Source organism: Mandrillus leucophaeus, unplaced genomic scaffold (assembly GCF_000951045.1).
Source record: "Mandrillus leucophaeus isolate KB7577 unplaced genomic scaffold, Mleu.le_1.0 Scaffold985, whole genome shotgun sequence".
Lineage (NCBI taxonomy): Eukaryota > Metazoa > Chordata > Mammalia > Primates > Cercopithecidae > Mandrillus > Mandrillus leucophaeus.
The window spans coordinates 316,129-336,485 of NW_012110752.1; the positions used below are offsets into that span (position 1 = coordinate 316,129).

The window sequence follows — 20,357 nt, forward strand, 5'->3', positions numbered from 1 at the left end:
ATTATGCTATTTTTTTTTTTTTAATTATAGCTGGTCCATCCATTCCTCCTGCTGTATCATATACCAAAAGAGCTCAGGCTAACAGTGTGGAAAGTGAACAGAAAGAAGAGTGGGACAAAGATGTGGCTCGAAAACTTGGCAGCACAACAGTTGGATCAAAAAGCGAGATGACTGCAAGCCCTCTTGTAGGGCCAGAGAGGAAAAAATCTTCAACTATTCCAAGTGTGAGTAAATATTCTGGTATATTGCAATTTATTGTAATAACTTGTTTCAGGGTTATGTGTAAAATTTTTATCTTTCATTTTTTTAATGATTGAAAATTTTAAAGGGAATTATACTTTAAAGAACATGTAAAAGGGACCACACTTCTCATAAATGCAAGTTAAAAACAACAAAAAAGAATTCATTTTTGCATGTATAACACTTAACACAAAATGGTACATTAAACTTTCCCGCTTCATTTTCCTTTTTATAATGTTTATTTAATATCATATTGGCACATTTCATTTTTATTTACAAATAAGCCGTTTAATGAAGGCAGACTCAGGTAATAATTAATTTATAAAGTTGCCTCACATTATTCACTTAAAAACAGCAAACCATAGAAATTATATAATGGGAACTAGAAGAGGGTTTGAAATGTTCTCCCGTAAGGCTGCAGGGAAGAATAGAGATAGAACATATAAAAGAAAACTAAGATATATGAAAGGTAAAAATAGAATTGGTAACATTCAGATAATAGGTGTTTTGAAAGGAAAGGGAGCAAAATGAAGGAAGAGAAATAGTTAAAGAAATAATAACAAAAAATAAAGAGGGAAGATTTCATTTTGAAAGGACCCAGAATCGCAAATAGAAGCCAGAAAGAAAATCTATTCCTGGACTCTTGAAGTGGAATTTATAGATACCGAAAACAAGGTGAAGAATATTTTAAAGATTCCAGAGTCAGAGCGAAGAAAACCTTAAAACAAACAAGATTCTGTAGTCCCAGCTACTCAGGAGGCTGAGGCTGGAGAATAGCATGAACCTGGGAGGTGGAGCTTGCAGTGAGCAGATCCCACCACTGCACTCCAGCCTGGGCAACAGAGCGAGACTCCGTTTCAAAAAAAAAAAAAAAAAAAAAAAAACAAGGAACAAGATTCAGATTGACCTTAGGTTTCTCAACAACAACATGGATACAGTAAAGTAAAGGGGAAAATATTTTTAAAGTATTTAAAGAAAAGCACATTGAGCCTAGAAATTTTATCTAGCCGTGTTGACATTTAAATATGAAGGTACAAAAACCATGCATGTTCTTTGGCATAAAATGTCTCAACTGTTTGACTACACAGTGACCATTTGAAAACACCTTAGTTGGAGGACGTATTCTTACAAGAAGAGAAATGAATCTAGAATGTTGCTGTAAAATATATAGGAGTTGAAAGTAATCAACTTACTGAAGTATTGTATGTAGTAACATAAGCAAAAAGAGGAAAATAATGAAAATTCAGAATCAAAACTCTGGATAGTATCCAGGGCATAAGGATAGACGTGGAGATAACTACTTTAAGAATTGATGGATATAACCGCTTAGCTTCCACCTGATCTGTTTAGAAATGATTGAACTATAATGGGACTTATATTTGCCTTAGAGGACAGTTTCCAGTGTAATCACCCTGCATAGCAGAAAGAAATAATTGGTCCTGTACTTTCTACCACTTAATATTAACCTGTCATTTGACTGAACTGAGTCTTATTTTCCCATGAACATACTCAGCTTTGTCTATCTCCATGCCTGTCTTTATGTAGTGCCCTTGCCTAAACATTCCCTTTACATTATGAAAATTCCATTTCCATAGATCATTTCAAGTCTTGTCTCCTGGATAGAATCTTTTATGGCCGAATACTCCAAAACTCATCAGCTTTTTCAATTGCTTATCCTGTCATTTAGCTCTTAGCTGCTTATATGCTGTCTTGTTTCATTCACTGTTGTTTTCCCATGTAAACCTTATCTCCCCAAATTTATAATCTGTTGTATATTGACACAGTAGCTTTCTCAGAGTCATTAGTGCTGAAGCATGTAGTGTGTATTCAAAGCATATTTATTAAAGAAGGCCTAAAAATTAAGGGATTAGTTTAAATTCAACTTAATTATGCCATACCGATTTATCGTTTTTTTTAAAAACATAAGCTAAAAGATTTTGATAGAGAAATTCTGTTCTTAGCCACATAATACTATAATATATTGTTATTTACTGTTTTAATTTTCGTAGTTTGAGAAACCAAAGTAATGTGTTTTGTTTAATTTTAGCATTTCAGGAGTTTCTAAAGTGAAATTAATCATCTCTTCTTCCCTATCCATTTCCTTTTAGTCTGAACTCCTAATATAACTAGTGCTAATCGTTTAGGATGAATTCTTCTATAGATTTTCCTTCGTTAAAGAAAACAGACCAGGTGCAGTGGCTCATGACTATAATCCCAGCACTTTGGTAGGCTGTGGAGGATGGCTTGCTTGAGACCAGGAGTTTGAGACCAGCCTGGGTAACCTAGTGCAACTTGATTTCTACAAAGTATTTTTAAATTAGCCTGGTGTAGTATTGCATGCCTGTAGTTCCAGCTACTTGGAAGGCTGAGGAGGGAGGATGACTTGAGCCCTGGAGTTTGAGGCTGCAATGAGCTATGAGCTATGGTTGTACCACTGTGCTCTAGCCTGGATGACAGAGTGACAGACCCTGTCAAAAAAATAAAAATAAATAAGTGAATGAATATGTACATAGAGAATTATTTTATTTTACTTTTTCATAAAAATGAAATCATACTATGTAACATTTTAATTTTTTTCACTTATAATAGTTTGGGGATCCTTCTAGATCAGAACATCAAGATCTTTTTAATAGATGCATATTATTTCATTAGTATTAACAGATAGATATATCATAATTTATTCAACCTTTCTTTTGGTGAAGTGTTCACAGTTTTTCATTTCTCCAGAGTACACATCCTTATACATTTATGTTATTGGTATACGTCTTATAGAGACATTCTCAAAAGTTCCATCTCTAGGTCTATGTGACAACACTTCTTTTTAACCTCAGCCGCAGAGGCAGGTTCCTCATGCTCCTCAGTCCATGACACAGTCACCCTTGGTCTGTGCAGCCCCATCCCCACTCCCACTCACCTCACCTAAAGCCTCGGCTCTGATGTGTCTTAGTGTACTTGACTATGTGTATATCTTTGGAATATATACATTTAAATTTTTAACAAATGCTACCAAAGTAATTTTCCAAGTGGTTGGGGTAATTTAGAGAGTAGTTATTTCTCCACAAACTCATTAAAGATTGATATTATCAATCTTTAGCATTTTTGCCAATCTGAAGGGCAAAAAGAAAAAAAAAGGTATCCATTTGTTTTCAGTTTGCATTTTCTTGTCTATTGGTGACATTGATGGTGTGGCTCACAAAACCTAAAATGTTGACTATATGACTCTACAGAAAAAGTCTGCTAATCACTGCTTTAAAGCCAAAATACACAGCTGTAATACCTTTTCTCTTGAGGTAATTTTTAGAAAGTACTTCAGCATTTACAATTCAAGCCCTGTAATAGTGTAAAATATTGCCTGAACAAATGAACATTTTTACCACTGTCAGTAGAATAGAATATAATGGAAAATATTAAATCTATTCAAATGGCATGAAACGGTCCCCTTCCTTTCAGATGGAAAAAGAAATAGTGCCCATAACATGCATAGGTAATTAATAGGTGGTAGTACATTTAATGTTTATAAAATCAGAATTTTCTTAGTCAATAGTAAAAGCTCTTGCTTGTAAGTATGATTCTATTGACAGTATTATTTAATACTAGTTTAGTATCTTGACTCAAGGATGATACTGGCAGATGAGCTTTAAAATTGACCAGTTAATAGACAGCATGGGGAGAGTTTTGAGTTAAATAGTTAAATAGAATAATGGTTGGATAAATGTTCTGGTTAATTATCTGAGTCATCTGTTTTATTGTTCATCACCCACAGCCATCACAGACTAGAAATGAAAGGAGTCTCTCTTAGTGCATTTGTGTTGCTGTAACAGAATGCCACATAATGGATACTTTATAAAGAAAAGAAATTTCTTTCTCATAGCTCTGGAGGCTGGGTAGTTCAATATCAAGATGCCAACTTCTGGTAAGGGCAATCTTGCTGCATCACCGCATGACATAAAGCGAGGTCAAGAGAGCACACGCAAGAAAATAAGAGGGGGCCAAATATGCTTTTTATAACAAAGCCACTCTCGAGATAACTAACCCACTTTCACAAGAATTCATTTGTGAGACCAGAGCCTAATCATCTCTTATCAAGCCACACCTCCCAACACTTTTGCATTGGGGATCAAGTTTCTAACACAGGAACTTCAGGAGACACATTCAAACTGTAGCAGAGTATTACTATTTGTAAGTAAGGTGCAGGAAAAACAAACTTTATGTTTTCCTTCTAGAAATTCCCATCCAAAGGTTACATGTGGGAATACAGGGAAAACCCTCGACTAGCCTAGAAACTTGGGAGCTAAGTGTTGAGTTTTGAAGACACAAATATGTTGTGCTGTTTTTGAATCAAGAAAACAATAAAACTTGTAAAGGTATTTTCCATATTATCTATCACATGTATGAGCAGTACAAAATATAAAATGATGTAAACCACTATGATATGAATCTTAGTGCCCCCCGCATCCTCTGCCAAAATTTATATGTTAAAATTCTAACCCTGAAGGTGGTAGTATTAGAAGATGGGGCCTTTAGGAGATGATTAGGTCATGAGGGCCCTCACGAATGGGATTAGTGCCCTTATAAAAGAGGCCCAAGGGAGCTTGTTCTACCCTTCTACCATGTGAAATCACAACAAAAAGATGGCCATCTAGGAAGCAGGCCTTCACGCACCTTGATCTTAATCTCACAGCCTCAAGAACTGTGAGAAATAAATTTCTGTGGTTTATAAGCCAGCCAGTTTATGATATTTTGTTATAGCAGCCCAAACAGACTAAGACATTAACTCTAAGAAAAGTATTAATCAATTTTTTTACAAAGTAAGGGGAAGAAGGAAGGGCCAAAGATGGCTGAGTAGAAACAATGCCTGTCTAAAGCTCCCACCGAGAGGAACGCAAAAGGCAAGTGATTTCTGCCCTTCCAGCTGAGGTACCCATGTTCTTTCATTAGAACTGACTAGGTGTTTGGTGTAACCTGTGAAGAGCAAGGAAAAGCTGTCGGGGGCAGGGATGAGCGGTTCATCCAGAGCTGCACTGGGCCAAGAGAGGCAGTGAGGGAGTGTGCTGCCTGCCTGGGGCACTACGCTTTTCCCATGGATTTTTGCAACTCATGGATCGGGAGATTCCCTGTGAGCCTACACCACCAGGGCCTTGGGTCCCAAGCACAAAACTGAGCAGACCCATGGCAGCTGCTCCTGCCAGCAACCATTTGGGCAGGCACTGAGCTGCAGGAGTTTTTACATAATCTGGTGGCTCCCGAAACTCCAGAAAGGCAAGAGATCTGTCCACTCCCATGGAAAGGGGGCTGAAGCCAGGGAGCAAAGCAGCCTCACTCAGGGGGTCCCACTCCCATGGATCCCCGCAAACTAAGACCCACTGACTTGGAATCCCCGCTGGCCAGCACAGCAGCCTAGACTCTGCCTAAGATGACCAAGTTCCCAGTGTTGGGGGCAACCACCATTACTGCAGCTCTAGTCAGTGATTTTCCCCTGCCAGTGTTAGGGAGGCTGCACGGTTTGGAATGGGCTGTGTTCCCCACAGCACAGCATAGCAGCTATGGCAGATCATTGCCAGACTGCTTCTTTAGGTGGGACCCAGATCCATCCTTCCTCACCAGGCAGGGCCTCCCTGCAGGAATCCCAGCAACTCCAGCCAGGGACTTACAGACAGAACTCTCATCTCCCCGAGACAGAGCACCTGTGGGGAGGGGCAGCTGTGATCTCAAGTTAAGCAGTCCTACCTGCTGACTGAAGAGTCTGGGCGTTCAGGATGAGGGGGATTCCCCGAGCACAGAGCACCAGCTCCACCAAGCAACCAGACTGCTTCCTTAAGGACATCTGTGATACTGTGCTTTTTGTCTGGGTGAGACCTCCCAAGCTGACAACTTATACAGGACAGTTCCAGCTGGCGTCAGGTTGCTGCCCCTCTGGGACGAAGCTTCCAGAGAAAGGAGCAGACAGCAGTCTGACAAATGGGATCTGGAGTAGACCCCCAGAAAACTGCAGCAGACCTGCAGAAGAGGGGCCTGAGTGTTAGAAGAAAAACAAACCAACAGAAAGCAATGACAGCTACATAAAAAACCCCACAAAAACCCCATCCAAAGGTCAACGGCCTCAAAGATCAAAGGTAGATAAATCCACCAAGATGAGGAAAAACCAACTTGAAAATGCTGAAAATCCCCAAAGAAGAATGTTTCTTCTCCTCCAAATGATTGCAACACCTCTCAAGCAAGGGAAGAGAACTGGCTGAAGCTGAGATTGATTAACTGACAGAAGTAGGCTTAGGAAAGTGGGTAATAATGAACTTTGCTGAGCTAAAGGATTATGTTCAAACCCAATGCAAAGAAGCTAAGAACCGTGACGAAAGATTACAGGAGCTGTTAACTAAAATAACCAGTTTAGAGAGGAACTTAATGACCTGATGGAGCCGAAAAACCTAGCACGAGAACTTCATGATGCAAATACAAGTAGCAATAGCCGAATAGACCAAGTGGAAGAGAGACTATCAGTTTGAAGACTATCTTAGTGAAATGAGGCAGGCAGTCAAGATTAGAGAAAAAAGGATGAATGAATGAACAAAACCTTCAAGAAACATGGGACTATGTAAAAAGACTGATTGGAGTACTTAAAAGAGATGGGGAGAATGGAACCAAGTTGGAAAACACACTTCAGGATATCATCCAGGAGAACTTCCCCAATCTAGCAAGACAGGCCAACATTCAGATTCAGAAAATACAGAGAACCCCAATACGATACTCCACAAGATCAACCCCAAGACACATAATCATCAGATTCTCCAAGGTCAAATGAAGGAAAAAATGTTAAGATCTACCAGAGAGAAAGGCCAGATCACCTACAAAGGGAAGTCCATTAGACTAACAGCAGACCTCTCAGTGGAAACCCTGCAAGCCAAAAGAGATTGGGAGCCAATATTCAACGTTCTTAAAGAAAAGAATTTCCAACCCAGAATTTCATATCTGGCCAAACTAAGCTTCAAAAATGAAGGAGAAGTAAACTCCTTTTCAGATAAGCACATGCTGAGGGATTTTGCCACCACCAGGCCTGCCTTGCAAGAGCTCCTGAAGGAAGTACTAAACATGGATAGGAAAATTTGTACCAGCCATTACAAAAACACACTGAAGTACACAGACCAATGACACTATGAAGCAACTACACTAACAAGTCTGCAGAATTGGCCACCCAGCATTATGATGACAGGATCAAATTCACACATAACAATATTAACCCTAAATGTAAATGGGCTAAATACCCCAATTAAGACACAGAATGGCAAGCTGGGTAAAGACAAGATCCATCAGTGTGCTGTATTCAAGAGACATATCTCACTTGCAGAGACACACATAGGCTCAAAATAAAGAAATGGAGGAAACTTTACCAAGCAAATGGAAAGCAGAAAAAAGCAGGGGTTGCAACTCTAGTTTCTGACAAAACAGACTTTAAACCAACAAAGGTCAAAAAAGACAAAGAAGGGCATTACATAATGGTAAAAGGTTCAATTCAATATGAAGAGCTAACTATCCTAAATATATATGCACCCAATATAGAAGGACCCAGATTCATAAAACAAGTTCTTAAAGACCTACAAAGAGACTTAGACACACACACACACAATAATAGTGGAAGACTTTAATACCCCACTGCCAGTATTAGACAGATCATCGAGACGGAAAAGTAACAAGATATTCAGGACTTGAACTCAGCTCTGGACCAAGTGGACCTGATAGATCTCTACAGAACTCTCTATCCCAAAACAACAGAATATACATTTTTCTTGGTGACACATGGTATTTACTCTAAAATTGATCACATAATTGGAAGTAAAACACTCCTCAGCAAATGCAAAAGAACTGAAATCCTAACAGTCTCCCAGACCACAGCACAATCAAATTAGAACTCAGGATGAAGAAGCACACTCAAAAGCACACAATTACGTGGAAATTGAACGACCTGCTCCTGAATGACTTCTGGGTAAATAATGAAATTAAGGCAAAATCAAGAAATTCTTTGAAACTAGTGAGACCAAAAAGGCAACATACCAGAATTTCTGAGACACAGCTAAAGCAATGGTAAGAGGGAAATTTATAGCACTAAATACCACATCGAAAAGCTAGAAAGATCTCAAATCAACACCCTAATGTCACAACTAAAAGAATTAAAGAACCAAGAGCAAACAAACCATGTTTGTTTGTATTTCTGTGGGGTCAATGGTGGCATCCTCCTTATCATTTGACTGTGTTTATTTAAATTTCTGGACACATATACCCTCCCAAGACTGAAAGGAAGAGCTTGAATCCCTGAACAGACCAATAACAAGTTCTTAAATTGAGGCAGTAATAAATTGCCTACCAACCAAAAATAGCCCAGGACCAGATGGATTTACAGCTGAATTCTAACAGAGGTACAAAGAGGAACTGAAACCATTTCTTCTGAAACTATTACAAACAATGAAAAGGAGGGTCTCCTCCCTGTCTCATTCTATGAGGCCAACATCATCCTGATACCAAAACCTAGCAGAGATACAACAAAAAAAGGAAAACTTCAGGTCAATATCCCTGATGAATATCGATTCAAAAATCCTCAACAAAATACTGGCAAACTGAATCCAGCAGCACATCAAAAAGCTTATCCGCCATGATCAAGTTGGCTTCATCCCCAGGATGCAAGGCTGGTTCAACATATGTGAATCAATAAATGTAATTAGTCACAGAAACAGAACTAAAGACAAAAACCACATGATTATCTCAATAGACACAGAAAAGGCCTTCGATAAAATTCAACATCCCTTCATGTTAAAAATTCTCAATAAACTAGGTATTGAAGGAACATATTTTGAGTTCCTTAAAAATAGTAAGAGCCATATATCACAAACCCACAGCAAATATCATACTGAATGGGCAAAAGCTGGAAGCATTCCCCCTTGAAAATTGGTACAAGACAAGGATGCCTTCCCTCGCCACTCGTTATTCAACATAGTATTGGAATTTCTGGCCAGGGCAATCAGGCAAGAGAAAGAAACAAAGAGCATTTAGATAGGAAGAGAGGAAGTCAAATTGTCTTTTTTGCAGATGACATGATCCTATATCTAGAAAACCCTATCATCGCAACCCAATAGCTTCTAAAGCTTATAAGCAACTATAGCAAAGTCTCAGGATACAAAATCAATGTGCAGAAATCACAGGCATTCCTTTACACCAACAACAGGCAAGCAGAGAGCCAAATCATGAATGAACTCCATTTACAATTGCCACGAAGAAATAAAATACCTAGGAATACAGCTAGCAAAGGAAGTGGGGGAACTCTTCAAGGAGAACGACAACCACTGCTCAAGAAAATCAGAGGACCAAAGAAGATGGAAAAGCGTTCCATGTTCATGGATAGGAAGAATCAATATTGTCAAAATGACTATACTGCCTAAGCAACTTATAAATTCAATGCTATTCTCATTAAACCACCATTGACTTTCTTCACAGAATTAGAAAAAAAGTATTTTAAAATTCATAAAGAACCAAAAAAGAGTTCATATAGCCAAGATAATCCTAAGCAAAAAGAACAAAGCCAGAGGCATCACGCTATCTGACTTCAAACCGTACTACAAGGCTGCAATAACCAAAACAGCATGGTATTGGTACAAAAACAGGCATGTAGACCAATGGAACAGAATAGAGAACTCAGAAATAAAACTGTGCATCTACAACTATCTCATCTTCAACAAAGTTGACCAAAACAAGCAATGGGGAAAGGAATCCCTATTTTAACAAATGGTGCTCAGAGAACTAGCTAGCCATATGCAGAAAATTGAAACTGGACCCTTCCCTTATACCTTATGCAAAAATTAACTCAAGATGGAGTAAAGACTTAAATATAAAACCCAGAACTATAAAAACCCTAGAAGAAAATATAGGCCATACCACTCAGGACATAGGCATGGGCAAAGATTGTGTGATAAAATCGCCAAAAGGAATTGCAACAAAAGCAAAAATTGACAAAGGGATCTAATTAAACTAAAGACCTTCTGCATAGCAAAATAAACTGTCGTCAGAGTGAACAGACAACCTACAGAATGGAAGAAAATATTTGCAATCTATCCATCTGACAAAGGTCTAACATCCAGAATCTACAAGGAACTTAAGCAAATTTACAAGAAAAAAAGAACCCCATTAAAAAGTGGGCAAAGGACATAAACAGACATTTCTCAAAAGAAGACATACACATGGCCAACAAATGTGAAAAAAAGCTCAACATCACTAAATATTAGAAAAATGCAAATCAAAACCATAATGAGATACCATCTCATGCCAGTCAGAATGGTGATTATTAAAAAGTCAAGAAACAACAGATGCTGGCGAGGTTGCAGAGAAACAATTTTACACTATTAGTAGGAATGTAAATTAGTTCAACCATTCTGGGAGACAGTGTGGTGATTCCTCAAAGATTTAGAACTGAAAATATCATTTGACCCAGCAATCCCATTACTAGGTATATACCCAAAGGAATATAAATCATTCTGTTATAAAGGTACATGCACATTTATGTTCACTGCAGCACTATTCACAACAGCAAAGACATTGAATCAACCCAAATGCCCATCAGTGATAGACTGGGTAAAGAAAATGTGGTACATATACACCATAGACTACTATGCAGCCATAAAAAGGAATGAGATCACATCCTTTGCAGGAACATGGATGAAGCCAGAAGCCATTATCCTCAGCAGACTAATGCAGGAACAGAAAACCAAACACCACATGTTCTCACTTATAAGTGGGAACTGAACAATGAGAACACATGGACACAGAGAGGGGAACAACACACACGGGGGCCTTTCAGAGGAGAGCGGAGGTTGGGGGAGAGCATTAGGAAAAATAGCTATTGCATGCTGGACTTAATACCTAGGTGACAGGTTGATAGGTGCAGCAAACCACCATGTTACACATTTGCCTGTGTAACAAACCTGTGCATCCTGAACATGTACCTTGGAACTTTAAAAGAAGATGTAAAAATTTTTTAAGAAAAACAAAAACAAAGAAATAGCATTTAAAAAAATAAAATAAGGGGAAGAAGAGATTTAGGAAGACTCAAAAAGATTAAGAATGCTGTAGTAAGTATAAAATACTGTATATAAACTTATGGTATAATTATGTAAAATATAATCACTTTACTGTGAAAGAACCCCCAAAAAGTTGTTTACATGGTTGGTTTCCACATTGAGGAAGTTACCAAACTAGACTGCAAGAGTCTGCAAGGGTAGTTTTCCACCTAGTTCCCAAATCCTCAGCAGAAAGAACCTTACCTGCTTAGTGATCACTAGATCTTTTTTATTTGAATCAGGAAGGTCAACTATAAAAGTTAGTTTTATATAAATGTATGACAAATGGAAGCAGTAACACTGTGTTTCCATAACTTTTGCCTAATTCTATCTTAAATTTCCTTGGGGAAATACGACTGATGGTTGCCATACCTGATTCAGAGGCACAGCTTGGAAGGAGAGATCCCATTCACCATCAGCCTTTGAAAAGGAAAGAAATGTCATTGAGAATAGCCACAAACATTTTAGAGGCTTCCAGAAGATGTATGGTAGCATGATTTGACAAGGAATTAAGTTATTCATATGACAGTTTGGCCAAAATTATGAGATTATCAAAAGCAAATATTTTTATATTGGTACATTTGGTGCCCATGTGGTGATTTTACAGCTTTTCAGTAATCCTGTGCAGTTTTAATAATTGCCCAGTATGTTTTTCCTATTTCCTATTATGTATTTCTAAGATTTGTCCTCTAGATTTCAAATTTCCAGTTAATTTCTAGGGAAATAAATGTTAATAGCTTCTAAGAGTAGAGTAGGAAATAATTTAAGTGTTCAAAAATTAGGAATTTATTGATTAAAATAAAATATGGTATGTCTGTACAGTTGCATAGGCTACAGCCATAAAACTTTAGTATCACTTGATGTGGATAGATGTTAATATCATGTTAAATGGGAAAGCAGGTAATGAAACAATGTCTTTCAAACTATGAAATACGATGACATTCCTAGTTTTTTGAGAATTTTAATGTAAGTTAGTTTCATAATGCATCCGCATAATCAAATCAATTTTCTTTGCTTTAATAACATGGACCAAGTCTTTTTTTTTTTTTTTTGAGACAGGGTCTCGCTCTGTTGCCCAAGCTGGAGTGCAGTGGTAAAATCACAGCTCACTGTATTCTTCTCAACTTCTTGGGCTCAGGTGATCCTCCTACTTAAGCCTCTTGAATAGCTGGGACTACAGGTGTGTGCCATCACACTCAGCTAATTTTTTTGTATTTTTTGTGGAAATGGGGTTTCATCATGTTGCCTAGGCTGGTCTTGAACTCCTAGCCTCAAACAATCTGCCCTCCCAGGCCTCCCTAAGTATTGGGATTACAGGCATGAGCCACCACAATTGGCCTACATGTTCCAAGTCTTACCTAAAAATTTTAATAATCTTTGCCTGTTTTGCTACCATACTTTTATAGTTTTTAGCATATGCTTTTTATATAACTGGTGACAAAATTCCTTCCATCTAGGAACCTGCACTACTGAAAAATTTTAAATCTGTATTCAGTTTTGTTTATATGAGTTTTTTTCCTTCTTCAAAGTGAATTCAAGCAAATATCTTATTAACTTTGTAGCCCTCATGATTCAACAATGTTTAGGTTGAATATATATTTTAAATGCTGGATTAGTCAAAAGTAGCAAGTTTTTTTATTCTGTTGGAGTAAGGATTAAACAGAAGAGTATTATATCCACATTGAAAATCATTTCTGTATATTTTATTACCAGGGAGTAGGTCAGGATTTGGCAGGCACAACAATGGGTTACAGGTCAAAGGTTTTGTGCGTGGTAAGGAGAATCATCTATCTATCCCTTTTTGCTTATTTTCTCTCTTTTCTCCAAGGCTCCTCAGACTTGGCCTTCCTTCTAGCTCAAACCTGAGCCTTGAGGAAATATCTTCAGTGTGGCACTGCACACACCACTGTTGGTGGCCTCAACTGGACATGCCTTTGATCCTGGGGCATTTAGTCTGCTTAATATTCCCAGTGGTTGAGAGAGTTTCCCAAGCAGGTGAAGAAAGGCAGCCCACAGGCTTCTGAGTGGGCGTGCCATCTTTACTGCCCCAGGCTCCTGTTGGTGATGATACTTAGTGTGGAGTTGGCTTGCACTCCTAGTCACTTAGAGCTGCTCCCACCCCTGCTCCTGCCCTTTCTCTACCACCAGCTCACAAAGGAGGGAGTGAATAGAAACCCAGCTCTCCTATTGCTTCCAAACTGCTGGCTGCTATTGTAGGAGGATAAGCTAAAACTGTAATGAGTTCATTTTTGATGCTTTGTCTTTTGCTTCTGAAATCTAAATGAGAGAGAGAGGCAGGGGATAATTCTTGCTAATATAAGATTCTAATCAATTAAAATTCTGTGGATTTTTCACAGAGTCAGCTTAAATAATATTTCTTTGGCTTTCCACAAATATATTTATAATTTTTTAATTGCCTTTTTTTTATTCTTGAAGAACAATGTGTATTCTGGAGGTAGCATGGCAAGAAGGAATACATATGTCTGTGAAAGGACCACAGATCGATACACAGCATTGCAAAATGGAAAAGACAGCAGGTAAATGCCACAGTGCCAAGTAGTAATACCTTTACTATTGTTCTGTGTTAGTGCCCTTGCTGAAATGCCTGCAGCCGAATGGGTCAGGAGAAAAGGAGTTATTACATGAAATAGTAAGATTGCAACCCAACCATTCTTACTGAGACATCTCCTGTACCAGGATAGAAGGTTGGGAAAACATTTAGAGAAAACAAGAAATAAATCTTTTTACCTGCCAATTTCTGAGTAAAATCTGATAGTAAATATTTTTCTGTAACAAAGCAGATCATACCATCCTAATTTCATCTTCATAATTTGAATCTTTTTCTTTTGTGCACCTGCTGCCTCCTTCCCTTTCACCTCCCATCAAGTCATTACCATATCTGAATAAAGGCTTTATTTTCCTCCCTCTGAAAAAAATGTGGCCATCTTATTTCTCATCATTCAGAACCACATAATTTTTAAAGTGTTTTATTTCAAATAATAATAAATCATAGTATTTGTATTACTTAAAAAATGTATCTTCTTTCTATCATGAGTTACAAGGACTACTCATCAATATAGTACAAAGACATGGAGCCTATTCTAATGAAATTATTTTCTTAGTACCACCTACAGTCATTTCAGTAGTGTGTACAAACCATTCTTACATTTGTTTCTTCTCACTTAATAAGAATGTAAAGTAAGTGCTATTGTAAGGCATACAAAGAAAAATGTATCTTCTTTGTACATAAGATAATTGGAAATTGAGTTCAGACTTACAATTTTTCTTATACTAAATTTTAAGCTGCAGCTCCTTTAATCTGCAACAGTTAACCTATTGACCATGATATGATCTAAAAGTGTTTTGATGAATCCAGAGATAATATTTTTGGTATAATTATCAATTCTGATTGTATGAATAATGGACAATGAACTACAGCAACATATCACACCAAACTGGTTTTGGGGAAGTAAAAAATGACTCCAGTCATAATAATTTTATCTGAAATTATTGTATATCCACAAAAATAATTTTGTACTTTCTCCCATTTACATACATAAAGTGTGTGTGAGATTTTTTTTCATGGATAATAGTGATAAATTCACCCTGTATACTTTTCATAAGAATATTAATTGTTTTGTTAGTCATTAATAATGCCGCTATGCTAGTTTCTTTCAAATGTTTCAGTCATGAAAGGTGTTAGTTTAAAATATAAAAAACTGTAAAAATATAGTTCTTAAATTTTAGTAAACCACAATTTTTCTTCTTTTTTACATTTCCATGGTCTTCTCAACTGCTTTATGGTGAAAGCCTTACGGAGATGTCTGTGAGTAGCATATCTTCTGCAGGCTCTTCTGTGACCTCTGCTGTCCCCTCAGCACGACCCCGCCACCAGAAGTCCATGTCCACTTCTGGTCATCCTATTAAAGTCACACTGCCAACCATTAAAGATGGCTCTGAAGCTTACCGGCCTGGGTAATGTGCTGGTTACATCTCATTTTGTTCATTAAGCATTTCTAAAAATATAGCACCATGTGAAAATACATGATAGTCACCATCACATTAAGACCTTTCTAATAAGATTCAGTGTTTGTAATGGGGGAAAAATTGAATTGTAACATAAACTTTCTATGTACTTTGGCTGTTGTTGGAAATGTTACGTATAACTTAAATCATTTTCTAGAGGAATTTTTTTAAGGATTTGATTTTACGTCCATCCCCATAAAGTTAAGAATTGCTGCTTAATTTGTCATTTAGGTAAACGGATTTTGTTATGATTTAAACACATACAAACAAACACTAGACTGGGAGTTGAGACCCACGGATAATGATCAGGCTGAATTCCTTGTTCTTAATGAAACTAGACTTCAGTTTTCCTGTCAATGAAACTGATGAACTCAAAGAGCCTGTTCAGATATAAAATTTTGTAATTGTTTTTCTAGTATTTTTCTATTTTAAGATTTCTCAAATTCAGTACCTCTGAGCATTTTAACCCTCTGTTAGATTTGTTGGGCATATTGGTAGTACCATGTGATGTTGTACCATCACTGAGGCCTAAATTAGAAATAGGAAATTATTTTATTCAAAGCCTTTTTAATAAGCAATAAAATTTGTGTTCAACATTGATTGCTAAGTGGTTTCAGGAGAATATTAAAAAAATATTTGCAGTACCCCTGGTTTGGCGTTTGTGATACTGAAAAGTATTTATCTTTGTGTCCCTGTTTCAGTCATTTCTTAATTTTTAGTGACCAAACAAAAGGTACCTAGTTTCAAACTGAAATTTTACTCCTCTCCAATGATATAGTAAATAAAATTAACCCATGTCTCACATCTCTAATGTGAACAAATAAAGTAGGGCCAAAAGAAGTAGTCATAGCTATTTGTTTCAAGTTTTTAGCATAAGTGAAAGGTTTTCCTGTCATTATTCTAAATGATATATCTTAATTTGTCCCAGCAGTATAACCCAGAGAGTGCCTGCTGCTTCCCCATCTGCTCACAGTATTAGTACTGCGACTCCAGACCGGACCCGCTTTCCCCGAGGGAGCTCAAGCCGAAGCACTTTCCATGGTGAACAGCTCCGGGAGCGACGCAGCGCTGCTTACAATGGGCCACCTGCTTCACCATCCCATGAAACGGGTGCATTTGCACATGCCAGAAGGGGAACGTCAACTGGTATAATAAGCAAAATCACATCCAAATTTGTTCGCAGGTCAGTACCAATGTACTGTCGTGTTTTGTTTCCTCTAGAGATTATGAAGGAAACTTGACTTTTTTTTAATATTTATAGTAATTTTCTAAAATGGTTTCATAACATTTCATTAGAGCTGCTCTTTTACAGAGTTGGAAGAAAAAAATCTAGGAAGACATAAAGTATTTTTCCTTAAGAGAGAGAAAGAAAAAAATGGACAAAATGAGATTTTTAAAATCTGTAAAATAAAATGGAAAGAACAAAAACTTGACTTCAAAAATGTGTTTTAACAAAAGATTTTTATATTTGAAAGCCGTGATTGAGGAAAAGAAATGAGTTTACATGTTTCCTTCAAATTTATCTTGACAATACTTTTAAATTGCTTACTAATAATATATCATTTACGTTTTTTTCTTCTTTGCATAAAAAGCCTACACACCAGAGTCACAGATCACTTATGTAATTTTATATCATAAAACCTTATCATCACAACATAGTAAACGCAAAATGAATATATGTATAGTAAAAGTCTAATCTACTTAAACAATACAATTATACTTTCTAAAAAGTAAGCATACTTACTGTGTTTACTATGCATACATGTACAGTGCACATTGATGATACAAGTTGCTACTACAATGCAGGCTGATGTCGATTTGATCTATTCCGGTGTCCCACTAAATGCCTACTTAAGCCCTGCGACAAGCAAAGCACTGTGTTAGGTGCAGAACAGAATCTAAAGATAGGTAAGACGGCATCTGTGCCCTCCAGATTCTTATAGTCTTGTAAGAAGCAGACAAACAACTAGCTGTGATATAAAGCAGAATATGTGCTAAAAAGTGTGGGCAACATGCTGGATTCCAGAGGAAGATAGAATTGTTTCTATCTAGGGAGACAGTGAAGGCACCCTATCATATAATCATTTCAGCTGAGCCTTCAATGATGGGTAAGAAATAATTATACTTGCTTTAAGAAATACTAATTAAATACTTAGTTTCCAATGTTATTACTGTTCCTAGGATTTCAGAGAGTGGATGTGGAAAAGAGAAGAAGCAGCTTCAGTCTTACGTGCCTTGTCATGGAGCTATTTATAGACTTGGTTCATATATCAGTTTGCCCAGTATCACATAGCTGAATTAAAAACTTTTAAAGCCTCAAATGTAACATAAATTTCTAACCATATCAGTCAGTGACTTTGTACCATTTGGGCAATTACTATGCAGCATGACAACTTGCTACAGAAAGAACTAAAAGTTCACCAACAGAGTCAGCATGGAAGGTAGATCACGGTGTTAGCCGGCCATCTGCAGGGTACTAGTCAGAATATCAGTAGTTTCTGCTTTTGGAATTTGTCTATTTAAGGCCATTTCAAAAAGCCAGTACTTTCTCACGGTTAAGCCAGAATTAAAGTGAAGAAAAATAGGTTTGTAGTTTAGTGCTTGATTACTAATTGTGCATTAAGCATTGTGCAAAATATTTCTCTTAACTCTGCAACAAAAATTTAGACTCTAGGGGAAACAGTACTGTGGAAAGGAAGTCATGAGATAGAATGTCAAAGCAAGAAAGTGCCTTAGAGCTGGTCTGTTGGGAGGTTCTGATAAAGGACTGCCATATAGTCATTGAACACATATGTGGAGACCTACATGCAAGGCCTTTCATAGGAGCTATTGTACAGCAGCAAGTGAGACTGATGGGGCTCCTGCCATCCTGTGAGCAACTTAACTGTCTTGAAACATTCCACACAGTTAAAGCATTTCCCTTGCTTGGCTCTGGTTTTCTCCTACCTCACAGGCTAGCTATCGCTTCTCAGACTTCTTTGCTGGCTTTTTTCAGATTCCCTTGCCTTTCCCCCAACCTCTAAATATTAGAATGCCCCAGGGCTCAGTCTTTGGACATGTTTTTTTCTCTGGTTTTCCTTACACTCTTGGTGATCTCAGTCAGGCTTATGACATTAGATTCCATCCTGTGTGAACAACTCCCCAGTGTATCTCCAGCCCACATCTCTCTCCTGAACTGCAGACTCTTACATCCAACTGCTGCTCAGCCTCTCCACTTAGATACATTATAGACTCTGAAACAGAACATGTTCAAAACCCTACTCTCGTTCCTCTTCCCATGCTTATCCTTCCCTCGTTCTTCACTGTCTTAGGAATTGGCAGCCTTGTCCTGACAGTTGCTCGGACCATAAGCCTTGGAGTTGTCCTTGACAATTCTTTTCCTCATGCCACATCAGATCCATTGGCAATTTGTGTGGGCTTTACCTTCACGGCATTTCCAGGATTTAGCTGCTTCCATCACTCCCGCCACTGCCTTCATACTCTGAACCACTCTTCATCTTTCACCACCTCATAGTTCTGCTAGTTTCTGCCCTTGTCCTCCTCTTCTGTTTCAGCAGTGTCATGTCAATCTGATCATGTCACTCTTAGATTTAAAGCCCCTGACTAGCTTTTGCTTTGCTTAGAATACAATGCTGTGCCCTCGCCATAGCCTGTGGGGCTTTGTGTAACCTGACCATCCATTTCTGCTCTAACCTCTTCTTCTCCCACTCTTCTTCTTGCCACTTCCACACCAGCCACCCAGGCACCAGACTGTCCTCAAGTACATTAAGCACTGTTTTGGCATTGTGTACCTGCTATTCTTTCTGCCTGCAATTCTCTGCCCTAAATACCTGCATGGCTCACTTCTACACCAAACCTTATGAGTTTCTAACCATAGCTCATTCTTATATAGGGAATAACCCAATTTGTTCAGTTGAGTATACATTGCTATGTGTAGGTCATTGTTTTTTAAGTGTTAAGTGTTGGAGAGCATGCTGTGCTGCATATGCTGTTAGAGCCAGCTGCACCTTCTGTAGCCCCATCTGCCTCCTACCATGGCTACTTAAAGCAGACTTCCTGGGCTCTTTGAAACAATTGCCAATAGCAGAAATTCTTCCAATGTTCCTACTGGCATCCAGGTAGGCAGGAACAGGATATGGGTCAATCGCGATTTCAGTCAATTATAGCAGAGGAAATAGGGTCTAAGGGACATTTCACTCCTAATGCTTTAAGTTAAGCAGCTGTGGAATAGATGTTTGCTAATAGTGAATAATAAAGCATAATATAAATAGGACAGAAAAGTCCAGTGAGATTTTTGTCCCTTCCTAAAGGAATTTTGTCTTAGCAGTGGGAGTCGACAGCATTACTGTCTTGCTTGCCAAGTTGGTACACTGCCCATCTGTGTGTATCAGTTCATCTACATGTAACTGAAAATGTACATTTCACTTTGAGCCTGCTCAAAAATGTTTTATTTATTTCAATGTGCTGTAATAAAAATGGATTTGTATAGATGGCATTGAATTTTTATTATTCTTCCCAATGAAAATGCCAGTTATTAAAAATAGAAATTTAAGAAATTACATTTGAATGTGAGAATACATTTTAGTATTCTTTGAAATTCAGATAGAAAAAAATTTTTTTCATAATATGTTTGTTAAGAAAGGCATGTATTAGTTAAAGACCCTGAGAGGCATGAGGCATTCATATTCTTAAGAACAATTTAAAATTTTAGAACTTGGTGTGTGGGTATGTTTTATTAATTTGGGGGATGGGAGAGTACCACTGATTTTATTCTTATTGCATTAATTTTACGTAATTAATAGAAATGTTTCTGGAATGGCTAAAACATTAAGACAACATTAACTTAAGGATTCAAGTTGGTGATTTTTCCCACTATTTAATAGTATTTTACCCCCTATCACAAGATATTTAATTACCTTTAAAAATAGCAAAGCATTAAAATTTTGGTAGACTTCAAAAATATTAATTACATGCAACTCAGAACAATTAGTAGTGTTT

General features: G+C 37.5%; 1 protein-coding gene across 5 annotated transcripts in view; it reads left to right on the forward strand.

The window, feature by feature from the left end:
* The window catches only part of MARK1 (MAP/microtubule affinity-regulating kinase 1), a 142,710-nt gene that overhangs the window by 114,961 nt on the left and 7,392 nt on the right, over nucleotides 1–20,357 (forward strand). For 3 of the 5 annotated variants that reach the window (XM_011971070.1, XM_011971072.1, XM_011971073.1), the window contains 4 exons: nucleotides 31–224; nucleotides 13,770–13,870; nucleotides 15,144–15,308; nucleotides 16,291–16,542. In XM_011971070.1, the coding sequence (XP_011826460.1) occupies nucleotides 31–224; nucleotides 13,770–13,870; nucleotides 15,144–15,308; nucleotides 16,291–16,542 (712 nt within the window). Of the gene's footprint in view, nucleotides 1–30; nucleotides 225–13,769; nucleotides 13,871–15,143; nucleotides 15,309–16,287; nucleotides 16,543–20,357 lie in introns of all 5 variants that reach the window. The other 2 variants (XM_011971069.1, XM_011971071.1) reach the window with 1 other exon arrangement.